Source organism: Manis javanica, chromosome 2 (genome assembly GCF_040802235.1).
Source record: "Manis javanica isolate MJ-LG chromosome 2, MJ_LKY, whole genome shotgun sequence".
In the NCBI taxonomy this organism is placed as follows: Eukaryota; Metazoa; Chordata; class Mammalia; order Pholidota; family Manidae; genus Manis; species Manis javanica.
In genome coordinates this window covers 65,839,634-65,855,893 of record NC_133157.1, presented here as the reverse complement: position 1 = coordinate 65,855,893, position 16,260 = coordinate 65,839,634, and the positions used below count along the sequence as shown (strand labels likewise).

Below are 16,260 nucleotides of genomic sequence, written 5' to 3'. Positions count from 1 at the left end.
TAATGTCACAGATTCCACAAGTCACTACCCTACACTGGTCTCTGTTTTATATCCGTTCCTTTTGAGTGCAGAGTCTACCATGCTTTAGTGTGACTATCCATCAATAATTGTCCTAATGAAAAATCCTGCTCAGTCTGATGAATGGTGGTGAATGGCATTTTTCCCAAAGGTCCTTTACCATAGCATTCAGCAGTCGCGCTTACAAAACAACCTGTTTTGCACAGGTTGGCAGTGTAAGGTTGATGGAGGCAAAAGCAACAGAGACGTGTGAAAAAGTTAGGCAAATCTGGGCTTGCATTTGCACATGATGATGCATAGTTTCCTTAGATTGGAGGAAGCTACCTACCATTCAAAAAGTCTTTTTTCTTTGATTTCTATCTATACTTCTGTTAGTTTTTAAATTTATTATGTTAAAATTAGTTCTTTGAAGTGCTTTGTCTTCTGACGTATCCTTCAGAGAATTGTTCCATGTTTGTTGTTTCTTTTGCCATTCCTGAGTCTTTTTCATCCCTAGTTCTAACTTTCCTGAGTTCTTTATAGATGCCCCAGAGGTCAGCATCCATTCACTTTCCCAGAGAGAAGATGTGTTTGCACATCTCTAAAGCAGAGGCATTTTAACAGCTCTCTGTTAATGGGTGGCCTGTGGTTTCCAGGCCTCAGAAGGCTGCCCTTGGCCCCTCGGGGCAGACATCAGGATGCCTTGGGGTGAAACAACAGATTCTGGGGTCAGGGTCTTTCCCGGGAAAAGTGGGTGTAGGGGTGCGTTTCAGGCTAGTGCCAGTTGCACAGAGTGAAATAGAAATCTGTAGGGAAGACTGAGTTTTGACAGGGTGATAAGATAGTTGAAAAAACAAACATGACTAATCAGTTGGATTTAGTGTGTCTTTTGTAATTAAAAAATGAATTTCATTTATCTGATGGCCTAAACACCAGAAAGGTCATAAAACTTCCAAAAATATACCAGTCCTTCTTTATTTGTCTTATATTCTTTGTTTGACAGCCTTCAAAATGTACGCTGGGATCCATGTAACTGTGTGGAAATCTGTTATAAAACATTGTGGCTTAACATGGATAAAATTAGAGGAATGCAATGGCTCACTTCAGTAATATTGAAGAGATTTCTGTGCCGAGGCTAAAAATGATACATTTAGCAATAAGAACCCTCTCAAAGCTCATTTCTCATCTTTTTCTAGAATTACAGTTTTTAAAACCAAGCCTGTGGTTTCTTTTGTGTCTCTCCAGTTATTTGATGTGAGGTAGTGTTTTCTGTTCCATCAGAGTCCAAGGACTGGTGCAGCCCTGTTTCTAAGATTCCCTCCAGGGTTCACAGATAGGAGCATACCTGTTTTTTACTTCAGTAATAGATTTACATTTTCGTTATGTCAAGGCACCAGTTGATATCCTCAGGATGACAGTCATAAATATACCACATACTCTATTTCACTCTTAAGAATGTTAAAAAAAAAGATAAATTCTGAAAACTTAGACTTATGTCTCTTTCTGCAGCTCAGGAGCAGCTGAGTTTGCCTCCCAGAACAGAGACATGGGAGTTACTGTTAAGTTAATCTTCTGCTCCTTCCCCCTACTCCCACATAGATCTGAGCTTTCTTGACCTTCCCCTTACTCCCACATCGGTCAGGGTCAGAGCGTGGCCTCCCCCCTCCTCTCTCTCCAGAAACCTCCCTGTGCTCCTCCAGCCTGACTCACCACCCCAAGCTCAGAGTTCTGTTCTTTCTTGTCCTTCTTGTGTCATTGACCTTTAACCTTTCCTGGTTTCGAAACTTTGTACTTCATGATTACTGAGCTGAATGCTGCCTATGTACACACCATCCAGGACTCTTAGATGCTACTGTACTTCTTTTGAAACATCAGTAAGGTAGTCTTACCGGGGAGAGAAAAAGGGAAGGCAGATGATTTATTTTCCCCAGGCGGGGTTCTCTTACTCTCCTAACCAGCCAGCGAGCCCCAGGGCGAAGGAATTGATGGATGGCTGCTTCCTGCTTTGTAGAGAATAAACATCAAATTAGCGCTCTGTCCTTACTTGGTGAACAAGCAAAATGAGAACACTTAGGCTCCCCAACCCTATTCCCTACATTATTTTGAAACCAGTGAAATTTTGTTTAGAAGAAGCATAAAGAGCAAATTTAATGAGGAGAAATAGAGAAAGTGTTTTTACTGAAAGAGACCATTCAGCCTGAAGGGCAGCAGCGCTAGTGCCCAGGGGAGGACACAGGATCAGACCCATGAAGTTGAGTCTCAGTTTCTTCATCTGTGAAATGGGATAACCCTGTGCTATTTGGGAGATTAGAGACTTTACTACTGAAAGTGCTTTGTGAAATGTAAAATCCTGTACAGTACACCTGTGAACTGTTACTTGTTACATAGAGGCTGTGGATCCCTCACCTGAGTGTAGACTCTGTGAGGGTAGCAGAGATTCATCCTGCTCTCCCTTTGGGGTCCAGGACAGTTCTGCACCTGGTGGGGCTCACTTAGGAAGTGCCGTTTGATAGTGGCATGTAGAAGGGGATGAGGCCTGTTGAGTATCAGCTGAGTTTGCTAGTGTTTTGCTCTGGAGGAGTTTGGTAGCATCAGGGAGCCAGCCACACCCTTGATTCCTCTGGAATCTGATGTGCTGATGATCTTCTCTGCGAGGTCCTGCTGGGGTCAGGGTGGCGACCCCCATTTGCCTGATTAACCTCTGGGGTTAAACTCTATGCAAGTGCTTGGGGGAAGTTACTACTTTCCTAGGAAGGTTTTGATGTGATTTCACCACTGGGGATTGGACTGGACTGGTAGAAATCAGTCTTTTCTATAGTCTTGTTTCAAGAGTTTAGCCCTGGTCTTGTGCAGATCAGCGGGGAGGACAGTTGACCATCTTCAACACCAGTCATGGCTGGACAAGAGGCCCTATTTCTCTGATGCCCCCTTAGGGGGTGCCTTTCTCACTCCCCAGTCAAGATCAGAAGATTTTCTACAGTTCTTCCAAATGCCACAAAACTGTTAATGGAATTGCCCACTGGAAAATCATGTAATTTTTTTTTTTTGATGATCACATTATAGTTCCTTGTACTGTTTTCTTTCCCTGGTCCTGGAATTCAGTCTGGAATCCATTTGACAATCTATGGAGATGAAGCCGACTATTAATTTATATGATCTACTTAGTAAACAGAGCCACATTCACTAAATGGGATTGAGAAAGGGGAACAGAAGGAGAACTCATGAAGGACAGAACATTTTCTTCTTCACATCCAGGGGCTATTTACTCCCTGGGGCAGGATGGTGGGCAGCAGTGTTTGCTGGGAAAGATGCTATGACAGCAGTTCCCTGGCCATCTCTCTGTTCATAGCCAGTGTTGGGCAAACCCTACATTTTTTGCAGTGTACACAGTGTTTCTAACACCTTGTAGAACTTTCCCTAAAGACAGAAGGAACGCTTTGAGAATCAGGATTTGTCTAGAAATTTAGCATTTACCCAATAAATTATTCTGCAGACTTGTCCGTAACTCCCAATGGTTCATGTGCTTGTCCGGTGGGTGTTGGTGTGTGACCAACTGGAGAAACAATTGGAGAAAAACAGCAGCAGCCACAGAGGAATAATTTGACATTGTGAAATATAAACCCCAAGGCTGAAAGAGGCAAGAAGGGGTGACTGTTTCTCTTTGGAGGCAAACCCCAATCTCCTAAGAGACATCAGAAACACTCACAAGCACACTTATCTACTGAAACACATACATGTAGCTTTGTCCTGTAGCCACCTTGAGATCTTTGCAACTTCTGCCACCTCCAAAACCCAGACAAGCCTTCTTTCCACCAAGTACCAAAAGCTGATAGATGTTTCTAGAGGTAGCTGAGGGCATGTGGGCATTTATTTCTTAGTAGTCCTGCTGTTTTCCCCAATTCCAATACTTGCTTCCCTAATCCAACCAGGGCATCTGACCATTTTAAAACCTGCAGGAATGATAAAGCAAGCATTAATGAACAGTATTGATTTATCCATTGGCTGTTCCTTTGAACAGGTAGGGGACTATTAAAGGTTCTGCCCTAAACCAAAAAAAAAAAAAAATACCTTCAGTACCAACAAAAATTGGAAATTTCTGGTATGTGTATGTGTTCTTGTCAGCTGGCAGACTTGTTTTAGGAAACTATTTGCAAAGCCTGGAAAAAATGTGCTCCCTCTGTACCTGAAAAAAAAAATGCAAGTTGGTTCACGTCAGTCATTCATGTGATAATTGTGTCTGGATATTTCTTTAAAAATTCAGCCCAGTCCAGATATGGCATGGAAATAGTATCTTTAAACTTGAATTTTAGGTCTTTTACAAGCCAAATATCATTGAAATTTTTGTTTTGTTTTTTACTTGGGGGAGGCTCTCATTAAAAATGTGTTGTTTTAGGGGAGACAGAGGATGTTTCTGGTAGATACTTTTTAGCATCCCTCTTACCTTTTCCTGACCTGTCATAGCCTCTTGAAGAGACATTGCTTAATTCAGCTTATAGAAGTTAAGCTAGAAACAAAGAAAAATTATTTATTTATGTTTGTAGTAATTCTCAAGTTTTCATACTAAGTTAGAAATTGGATTGAGTCCAAAGAGGCTATTTTAATATTAAGAATATCTTCCTCTAGGTGGTCATTATATATATTTCTTAGACCAGTAGACTAACCCTGAGGCCCAGTTAAGAAGAATTGGAACTTTGGCAATACAAAGTATTTTTAAAGGAATAGCATGTTTAAATATCAGCAGATACGACATACACTTTTAAAAAATGTATTTGTATTAGCTGTCAATTGCTGTGTAACCGACAAATAGTTATTATCTCACAGTTTATGTGGATTATTCAGGGGTGGCTTAGCTGAGTGTCTCTGAACTCTCCAAAGACCACAGTCAAAACGTCAGCCAAAGCTGTGATCATCCCAGAGGTCAATTAGGGGAGGATTCATATCCAAGTTCATTCATCTTGCTGACAGCACTCCGGTCGTCTTGGATTGTTGGGCTAAGATCCTTAGCTCCTCATTAGCTATTGGTAAGAGGCTTCCTTGGATTCCTTGCTTTATTGGTCTCTCCTTAAGCCAGCAACTACATGGCAATTGGCTTCTTTAGAATAAACAAAAGATAGTAAGCAAGACAGAAGCCAGAATCTTTTTGTAACCTAATCTAAAAAGTGACATCCTGTCACATTTGTGGTATTCTGTTGGTTAGAAACAAGTCAGTAGGTGCAGCCCACACTCAAAAGGAGGGGAATCACACAGGGCAAGAATCCAAGCAGGCAGGGATCACTGGGAGCCGTTTTAGAACCTGCTGCCACAGTTGTAACAGTTTCTAGACCCAACCTCTGTGCAAGGAAAGGAACTGAGAAAACCAATTCATACTAAGGTGGGAGTGAGTGATAGGTAAAACTCTCAATACTTGAAATCTGCCAAGCAGTGTTTCAAAAGAGATTTTGATAACATGGATATCTAATCGGTAAAATTTCAGTTAGTTCATTGTATGTTTAAAGAAAAATTTTTAGGCAAGGCTGAAGAGAAATGTTCTTTTTTTTTAAAGCTGTCAATTTTCCCCAGCAGGTTGCAAATGCTTATGTATTTGTTATTCTTTTCAATGGGAATCTGATCTAGGTAAGACCTAAGACCATAAATATCATAATTTTCCCTGTGGATTTTTTGCTATTGGAAAGATAGTTGGCCTATTCTTAAATAAATAAGTAGATTTTAAGGAGAGTGTGAGTGCTTTGACTTATTTCTAAAGGTAGCATTCTTTTTTCCCTTGCTTGAGGTCCTGCTTTATTTAACAGGAGTAATACTAGTTTTCCAAACTCTCACTTAAGAGAAACTTCTATGTACCTCCTAAAGTGAAGGGATAGGGATTGATGTATTAGGAAAGGTGCACTATAAATATCATAGGAGCTGTGAGTATTTAGTTCTTGTTCAAGACAGTGTAATAATAGTTGATGTGTATAAAGATACCATATCTGATGTTCAAATTGGGAAAGCATGGGGGTTTTTTCCTCCAAAAAAAACTTCAAAAGTGGTTTATAATAAGAGGTATTAGAGCTTGCTGGTTCTTTCTTGATGTCTTGCCAATGGGTTTCAGACCCAGACAAGTTCACTATGGATTCAGTGAGACCAAAAAAATGACAATGGAGTGTTCTTGGGGTGAAAGGGTTTATACCCAACTTTATTCCCATGGTGGCAGGTCAAGCATAGAATTCTGCCAGCTCAGGGTAAGTCTGCATGTAGCAAGCCAGTCTCAGCCTCTGGGCCTCTCTGTTCCCACAGCTGTCTCAGTCTCTATCCTCGGCGCTGCCACCACTCCAGTCTCTGCTCTCCTGCAGCTGTGCTGCTGTGCTGCCCAGAGCACTGGGCAGAGATCTTTATATAGAGTCAATAATAATGTATTGCCTACATGTGTGTAGTGAGCAAACTGACCATGTGAGAATCCTGGCCATAGGAAATTTCACTTTCTCTACACTTGATTTCTGTTTTTGAGTGCATTTTTTTTTTTAACATAACAGGACCTTTAACAGAAAATATTGGGTCATTTATTGCAGTGTTTCTCAACGATTTGGTAACACTTTGTCTCTGGCTTCTTAACTGCACTTGCTTTTTGTGGGGGTGACGTTTAGAGGTCCCTGGTGTTCAGAATGCAGTTCGAGCATTTATACAAAACGCTGCAGCCTAGTTCATGGAGCACAGAGGTTACGAAGGGGCAAGTTGCTGCTTGTGCAACATCCCCAGTGCCTCCTTCTAATCTTGTGCCATTTCCCAGGGCAGGCAGCCTGTGTGGGCCCTGACTAGTGTCCAGAACAGGTTTTGCTCTCTGTTTTTCTTGTTCTGATTTCTGAAGATGGGATGTTCTTTTCACCCTATGTATCAGGGTTTTTCTTTCTATTCCTTTTTTTCACAGATTCCTTTATGGGTTTATGCTTTGATCTAACCTGAAGTGTTAGAAACAGGAATAAACACAAATAATGGCATGGAGCCAGGAATGACAAGACAGGACATGGCAAATGTTTTATTCATGTGCATTTATTCACAAACCACCTCATTCTAAAAAGTATCTAAGGCAGTTTACAGAGATTATGTAGCAAGGTGTATAATTTCTGGTGAAAGGAAAGTAAGAGGGAAATCAATCTAAATCTGGGTAAGGTTAATACCAGATATATATTGAGGTATATCTGGAACTTGACAGTTCCTTAAAAAGTCATCTGCTTGACTTGGAGCTTCCTAGCAGCCAAGCAGGGGAAGGAAAGAAAAAAAAGGAATCAGGAATCACAGTGAATTACAGGATCCCTTTATTAGCCAAATTAAAGACAGACTGGTTCTCTTGGATCAGTGCTTCTCAAACTTGAATGTGCATTTGAATCACCAGGGGTGTTATTAAAATTCAGATTCTGATTCAGTAGTTCTGTGATGCATCCTAACAGGCTCCTGGGTGATGCTCCTCCCTAGACATCCTTTGAGTAGCAAAGTCTTAGCTCCCTTACAAGCACATTTCAAAACATACACCCACTTAAAGTATATTAGATTTGCAGTTTTCCTAGGTAATTCCAAAATACACGAACTCTTGAGCGCTGAGATTTCTAACTTCAGTTTGCTCTTGATATATTTAAAATATCAAAACCTCTTTCTGACACTGATGGCGATTTCTCATTCTCATCTTCTAAGTTAATAATGCTATTTTAAAGCTTTTAAAAAATCTTATAGTTCGTTTTCGGAAACATTATTTTTTTCTCTTGTAAATAATATAACAAAAGACCACATTACAATAAAGTGCCTGTGAGTCTGATTTTTAACCAGTAAGACTGTTCACTGTTGTTCTTAGAGACAGCAGTGCTTACGTTAACTGGGTTTGGCTTCAGAGAACATGGATTTGATTTCCATGCTGCATTTGCTCTGTTACCTTGCACAAGTTATGCATCTTCTTTGTGTCTCAGTTTTACCATCTGCCAAATGAGGCTAATAGCAGTACCTGTCACGGGTGCTTAGAAGAGTGCCTGCACTTGGTAAGAATTCATTTTTACTATTACATTTAAAATAGTTACTCCTGGTGAAGTGTGAATGATAAACAGACTCACCTCCTCAGCTGATCACCTTGCATTAAGTATCTTAAAATAATGTGTATCTAGATTAGCAATTTCCTTTGGAACACTTGAGTTAAAGACACCAAATAAGTGCAAGATGTTCCTGATGTTAATAGGCATTCAAATTTTGTTCTGTTGGAATCAAAGTCTCTTGCTAACAAATTACTAAAGGGAGTGAGAGCCGCCAACCATTTTCCATTGTTTTTGAATGAGGACATCTCATTCATGCAATTGGTTCTGCAGCATTTTCACTAAAGTGAATAGCTCATCAATTCTTTGGCTCTGTCATAGGTAAAGTTTCACATTCTGAATTTTCACTGAACATGATGCATAAGTATAACTATTTTACTCACTTCAGTCTCACTCTCAAAGAGAACATTGGAAGCATCATGGACCGTTTGAACAGCTTGAACAGCAGTAGTTAAACCTTTGGCTCTCTTTGGGATTTCCAAGGCTCTTTAAGTGGAATATCCTGAGTTCAGAAGGCTAGGCTTCTGGCTTAGTGACATGACTGAGTGGTCCTCTCTTCATTCCATGGGACTGAGTGACACAAATATTTTTTTGCCCAAACATGGCTTAGGTCACAGGCACCAACAATGGGAGATACAAAAGCATATTATCACAAAGAGCTAAGCTTCACCACCACTCTTCTGAACCAGGCTTTTTCACAGAAGTGACCCCAACTTCTTGAATCTTAACTTTGTGGTGTATTTTCCAATCATGATAGACTCAAATTTTCAATAGTTATATACTCACCCTGATGCCATCCACCACCTTTGTCAGAAAGCCCCCTGCCTTGAAGAACGCATCCTCCTTGTCTTCTGCCCGGCATTTTAGCTCCACATTAAATTTCCCCTTGTACTTCATGCCCACACCAGTGGATGGAGGTCTTCATTCCTCCTGTTGAGCTGTTCAGCTGTCCTCTCAAGGCCCTCTTTCTTCCTTTCCTGCTGGCTGACTTGTGTTAGAAGCTCAGGTAAAGGGGTGAAACAGGTGCCCAAAGTGCTTTTTGCTCTAGCTCACATGCTCCCTGGGCTCCACTCCAAGCTGGAGAAGCCTCTGGGAGAGAACACTAAGGTCATCTTGGGGAGAAGTGACAGAAGCAGGTTTTTCTCTTTGTTTCCTTCACTGGATAAAGAATAGGTTGAACTGAGAAGCCAAACTGATGGTTTTGGCATTGTGGCTTAGAAAGACTTCAAAGTCCCTTGAGTTGACCTATTTTCAGCAAAGGAGATAGAAGATGGTCCCAATATGATAAAGAGCAGAGAGAGTTTGGTTAATTTGATCTAAGAATAACCAAATTCCACAAGTTTGGAGGTGCTGCTGACTTACAGCAGTTTAAAAATGAGTTGAGGGTCTGTTGCTGAATCAGGGGTCTCTTGAGTATCAATAATGCCTATAATTTAAGTCACTTTTATACCAAGGAAAATGGGCTTGTATGGAGGCCTGTGATAAGCAGCCCTTACCAAATAATATCCCAGAGCTGCTGACTTACAGCAGCAGTTTAAAAATGAGTTGAGGGGCTGTTGCTGAATCAGGGGAAAGAATTACAGTTTATAATAAGGAAAAGCAGTCTGGAATATATATAATAAGGAAGTGACTCTGGAAAGAAAATTATTGATGAATACTGGGTGTCCTGTTTGCTGTTGTGATGAATGTAACTGAAGAGAACCATTTTTGTCTGCTTTTGGGGGAAGATGAGACTATACTAAATGCCTTGCACATACACTGACCTGTAGTTACTAAAGTAGCTTTCAAAATAACTTGGCCATAACAAATGATTCCTGTTTTGGTTATGGGCTATCTTCTCAGAAATCATTAGATAACCTAGTTCTTAGGATTTTCGCTAGCTAATATGAGGCACTGAATTACCACACATAAAAGGTATGAGCCTATTTATCAGCTTGTTATTAACTACTCTTACCTAGTTTAGGCTCTGGATTATGGATCATGCAGCTGGATCTTCCCTCCTAAGAGAAAACATTATTATTTTCATATATTCATTTCTTTAAAAATATGCATATTTAATAAAAGATATCACTTTAACATTCTTGCCAGTAAGAAATATGATGATCCTTGGGAAATGTATCTTCTTAAAAAATTTCTTAGGCAAAGTCATTTAAGCTCCCTGGTGTCAGTTTTCTGTCCTGAAAAAAAATTATTGAACTAAATTCTCTCAAAGTGTGTTCTGTGGAAAGGGCGTTCAGTATGAGGCAGGTCACTGAATGTCTACGGTGATGACTGAACACAGGGGAAACCCCTGTGGAAGCAAAGTGCAAAATTGTTGACCTGTGTTGGGGAATGTGTGTGACAGGTAGGCAGTGCCCTGCACTGGGACATAGGAGAGGAGTGTGCTGATGGTGAACTTGCTTATCCAGTCTGGCAGGGCTTCTACTGTGGTGACTTACCCAGCCCTTTTCACCCAGCTACTTCAAAGCATTTTTACAAACTCTGGCCCATTATTTCTAGTGAAAGGTTGATTAGTGTCTTTTCAATTAATTCAAACATGAAGATATTGAACTACACAGAACCTAAAGAGATGCTTCCAGAAGTGTACTACATTGCAGAGGGGTAAGATATATAAAGTGTTCATCACATCTTTGTAATTGAAAAAAAGGAAGGAACCTAAATGCTTATTTTGGAGACTGGTATAAATCATGGCACATTCATAATATGGAATATCATGTCGCCATTAAAATCATGTTTATTAAGACCTTTAGTCATATTGGGAAAATGGTAATGATTGAACAGCATTAAAGGACACAAAAACAAGACAAAGCTTTGTATATGCAGTATGATAAAAATGTTTAATGTATAGAGGAAAGAAAGAAGGAAATATGCTAGTCTGAATGGTGATTTTCCTCAGTGCAGTGGGATACTGGGTGATTGAATTTTATTGTTTAGACTTTTCTGTACTTTTCAACTATTAAAGATTGAAAACATTGATACAGATGATTTTCCTTATCATATATTACTTTCATAATAATATGTATGATAATTACATGATTATAAAAGAATTGAGTGGACCAATTAAATAAGACGGTAGGAAAGACTCCTTTAAGGATAGGACATGTGAGCTGGAACCCAAGAGATGAGAAGGAACCAGTCATTAGAGAACTGAGAGCAGCTCTCCCAGGGAGTGAAAGAGCTGGTACAAAAGCCCTGAGGTGGGAATAAGTTTAGAATGTTCCAGGCCTTGAAAAAAGGCCAGTGTGGAAAAGTAATGAGCAAGAAGGTCAGAGAGATTGCCAAGGACCTGATCAATAGGGCCCATGACAAGAGGTTTAGGAGACCCTTGTAGGGTCCTGACAAAAACCTATTTTATACTTTTGAGAGATCTTCTGACCAATATAAAAGGAGTATATTGTAAGGGGCGAGTGTAGAGGTCAAGAGATGAATTGGGAAAGCTTACAAAGGTCCAGATGAGGAATGAGGGTAGTCTGGAGCAGAAAGTATCGTTTGGAGAGGGTATCTGACATATTAGCTGTGTGGAGGAAATCATCATCATCCTCGCTGTCATTTAAGTTCTCATTAGTATTCACCACAGCCCAATGAGGTAGGTAGAATTATAGCCCATACTGGAGTTTTGGAGAGGCTAAGAAACTTGCTCCAGAGCCAACACTATTAACCACACCCTGACACTAGCGCTCTGCTAGTTGGCAGCAGAGATGCACAAGAGTGAGCAGAGAGGGGTCTGTACCCCCTCACACACACCCCAAACCCCAACTTTGAACTGCCTTCTGTCACTGTTACTCTATCCATGTCAACTCCTGACAGCCTCAGGCTTGAGCTCCCTCTGTTGGACAGAGCAAGATTTGGAAGGTACCCTGGAGATAGCCATTTGTAGATTCTAGAACAGCACTAAACTGGACCTTATACCTGCTCTGTGGCTAATGCACAAAATGAACTGTCCCTTATCATATATTAATTTCATAATAATATGTATGATAATTATATGATTATAAAAGAATTGAGTGGACCTGTTAAATAAGATGGTAGGAAAGATTCCTGTATCCTGCGACCGCCCTAGGCCACTCTCAGTGTTCTCATCTTTCGAAGTTGGGGCTTGGGCTATGGGCCTCCCAGCTTGCACACCTTAGAATTCTATGTTAATTCCTTCATATGTTACACCCTGTCATTGACCTTTCTGGGAAGACCATCTGCACTTTACAGATATTTGAAGCTGATTGAGAGTTCTGTCCATCATGTAAATTTAATAAACTTCCTTTTGATGAAATTCTTGCCTTGTACTTAGCTTCTTTTTCACTTGAATGTAGGAAGTGGTCAGTGCAGTTGACCATTTGCAGCCAGGCTGTGACCCCATTAAAAGAATCAACAAGAAGACAGGATGGTAGCTAGAAAGACCTGGAAACAAAGGCCAGCAGGCAAGGGGGTAGGTGTGTGCTAGTTGCTACCATGCCAGGGTAACTATGGTGCTGAGGCAGAGTGGCCTAGGGCGGTCGCAGGATACAGCAACTTAACATCTCTTCCCAGCCCTGAGATACTTATTCAGCCTCCACTGAGTCACCCAATATGGAGGGACTGGGCTGAAGTAAGAAAGGGATGCTGTTCATTTGCCTTCATGGCCTTTGGATTTGTATCTGCAAGTTAACGGTTCCTGTGTGTTCCTCGTGGTCCCACATACCATTCTTCCTCCTTGAATCACGGAGAGCATTCATTACTGTGCAAGGTACTTCAGTAGAGAATCCTTGTGGTCTAGCTTTTCTTTTCTTGATGTGGGATGTTCTTTGGTTGCCAAGTAAGGTTATTTCAATGTTTTCCCAAGTGATTTCTCAGCATATTAAACCCATGAAATATTCCTTGAAAGAATAAATCAACAAAATGCGTTCTGAGCTCAAAGTATTTGGGGAATGGAGCGGTCTTTTCCCCTTGAAGAGATTCATGATGCACAGTAACCTGTTTATCTTAGTTTACCACTAAGTCGTTTCCAAGAGCATGTAGCCACACCCTCCTCCTCTTCCCCACACACTTGTCACCATTTTGCAAAGTACAATGTGATTCTGGGGACAGACTGGGTGACACTCTTTTGTGGTGCAGTTTTCAGTGACCACAGGCTAATGGAGTTAGCCTTACTTTGATTCCTGGTGTAAGACTAAAGGTTTTATGACATTCAGTGAAATAAGTATCTTTGCACTAGCAATGATAAATTGCATGAAATACAGTACAGAATAAAATTTCAAACTCTGAAGGAGAAGCTAGACTAAGGAATATGATGGCAAAAAAAAAAAATAGACCTGGTTCCTAATATTAGGCTCTCTCATCTCATTTCTGCTTAGCTCTGAGGACTGCCCCCATTTCAGAATGGTCAGAAATCTTTTCTTATCCTCTTACCTGACCAGACAGGGATTCTGAGTGTGAACCAGTCCACCCTGGTACTCCAGGAGGGTGCTCTCAACAGTTCTCCCTTGAGGATTAGCCTTGTAACGTGGCTCCCTCTGCATTTGTATGTGTGGGACCAAGTAATTTACAGGGAGCAGTCTGCATGGTCCACCAGAAGCAGGTCCGCTCAGACCATTCATTTGGTCTTGTCCAGAGTTGTGGTTATTAGTGTTGTCACTGTTGATATTGTCATAGCAAGATAGGGCTGTGGGGCAAACCTGTAGATTTATGCTAACAGTGGTTCAAAAAGACCATTTTCACACACACACACACACACACACACACACACACACACACACACACACACACACAGTGGCAGGCTCAATCTGGTTATCACAATGAAGGGGTTTGAGTTGAGAGAACAGAGTCAGTGATAGCCTGGTCCTTCTCTTTCAGTCTTCTAGCCTCTAACTACCCCAGAATTTGTTAATTAAGCAGCTTTAAAATTGTCGTCTTCTGCCTCTTGAGTGTTAACTTCATTCATTTCCAATGGAGCATACTCTACACTTGAATATGGACTCAGTAGATGGCATTGAATGTGTCTATTATAGATGGGAAGTCTGCTAGGTATGGTTATACAGATCTGTATAGCACACATTCACGTGTGTAGACCAGTGGCTCTCAAATGGGGGTGATTTTGCCCCCATCCCCACCCCCAAAGGGACATTTGGCAATGTCGAGACATTTTTGATTGTCATGACTGAGTAATGGGGAGATAGTACTAACATTTAGTGGATAGAGGCCAGGGATGCTGCTGAACATCCTGTTAAGTACAGGTCAACCCCCACAACAAAGAATTATCAGCCCAAAATGTCAGTAGTGGTGAGATTGAGAAACCCTCATATCAGTAAACATGCAAGTCCTTTGTAAAGTATTATGAGAACCTACATTCACTGCAGGAAATCTGATTCCCTGGCCCTTCCTCTTCTATATTGCTCTCCTGGTGTCTAGTTCACACAAAGGTTCTTTGTCATCTTAAAGCCTTTGGGGCAAGAATATGTCTGTGTGTGGAGAATGTGTTACCTAGAAATCAGGGTAGTGGGCCAAGAAGTGAGGAAGATAAGACATTTTCCCAAGAAGGCGACACCAACTAATTGAATCAGCCTTTGGTATACTGTTGACACTCACCTTAATGAGACTCAGGAAATTCAGCAAGTTTCTCACTGAGAGAAATCATGAATTACACAGACTCCCACACTTACTGGGGAGTCTTGTCTGAGGGAATATAGAGTTCAGTGGCTAAGGGCATGGCTCTGGAGCTAGAGTTCCTGGCTTCAATGCTCTCCTATATTTCCAAACTTCCTGATTTGGGGCAAGATACTTAACATATTTGTAGCTAATATTTTCCTCACTTGTGACATGGGAATGATGCTTGACAGTAGTACCTACTTACAGGATAATTATTAGAATTAAATTAATAAATATGAAGTATTTGGAACATTGCCCAAGTCAGGAGAAGTACTATGTAGCAAGTGTTAGTATTATTATTATTTCTTTAAGTCAGGGATATGATTTATCAAAAATGTACACATTTGTTCCTTTATTCAGCAAATATTTATTTAGCACCAACCATGTCCCAGGCATTATTCTAGCTGCTGGAGATTCGTCAGTGAATTAGAAACATCAGAGAAAAATCCCTTTGCCCTCATAAAGCATATCTTTTAGTAGAATATACTCATAATAATGTAAATAGAAAAGCAAAACTATACAAAATTATAGTTACTACCTGTCCTACAGTTGTTAGGTGAATGTATATATTATTCATATTGTTGTTGTTATATGTGTTATTATATATATTATGTAGCTAATTGGGCTTGGAGGTTTGAACTGGCATCTTAGATAGCTAAACTAATACAACACTATGTCGTGCCAGTAAGAGATTGAAATTACTTACATAAAGATTGGAAAGGAAAAAGAGAAAGAGAAGAAATCAAATTAGGCCATCATCTATTAGGCTGTGAATTTTGTTTACGGATGAGCTGAACCTTTTTTGCATGCTTATCTTTGTATCTGACACGCTATCTCTAGGCAGATTTGCACATTCCAAGACAATAAGACTTTCTCAGCAGCAGACACATCTTTATGTGAGGCGAATCAGAGATTGATTGTTATCAGATGACTGTAGCTGAAGAGGAAGAATCAGCAGTAATTCACTCCTCCAAAAATAACTCACCTGTGAACAGAAACCTCCTTTAGAGTGATGCTCCCAGGAGTGTTGGCTTTAGCATTCACTGGCGAACTAGGCCAAAATAAACTCTAGACCTCATTTATTGGTTCTTCATCTTTTCTTTTCCAGAAACCTTCTCTATGTCTACCCACAGAGGCTGAACTTTGCTAACAAACTAGCATCTGCCCGGAATATTACAATAAAGATCCAGTTTATGTGTGGAGAGGATGCTAGCAACGCTATGCCGGTATGGAGGGAAATAAGCATTTGCTTCAAACCAAAGTGGGCCGAACTTCCCTTGTCAGTTCACACAGGCAAAATCTAGGGCTCACCAGTGGACAGAGTATGTCTGTTCAGACCTGTGCTGCTTGGCATGTGCAAAGGCCTTTGTGGCTAGTCCAGTATTGATCCCAGGATACAGATGGGCAAACAGGGTCAGTCTAAATTGAAAGATTCTTTCCTAACTTATTCCATAGTGAGCTATAAAATTTGGAGATGCAGATCATCTTAGAAGACTGAAAAATTTCATAAAGTCTTTGTACAACACCCTAACAGCATAAGGAGCAGCGAGACGGGCCCAGTGTGTCAGCCATGTTTGCAGCACCTCCAAATCCCCCC

General features: G+C 40.7%; 1 protein-coding gene across 6 annotated transcripts in view; it reads left to right on the top strand.

Moving 5' to 3' along the window:
* The window catches only part of DOCK8 (dedicator of cytokinesis 8), a 223,181-nt gene that overhangs the window by 119,325 nt on the left and 87,596 nt on the right, over window positions 1–16,260 (top strand). For all 6 annotated transcript variants that reach the window (XM_073228617.1, XM_036991205.2, XM_073228616.1 and 3 more), the window contains one exon: window positions 15,772–15,889. In XM_073228617.1, coding sequence (XP_073084718.1) covers window positions 15,772–15,889 — 118 coding nt within the window. The remainder of the gene's footprint in view (window positions 1–15,771; window positions 15,890–16,260) is intronic.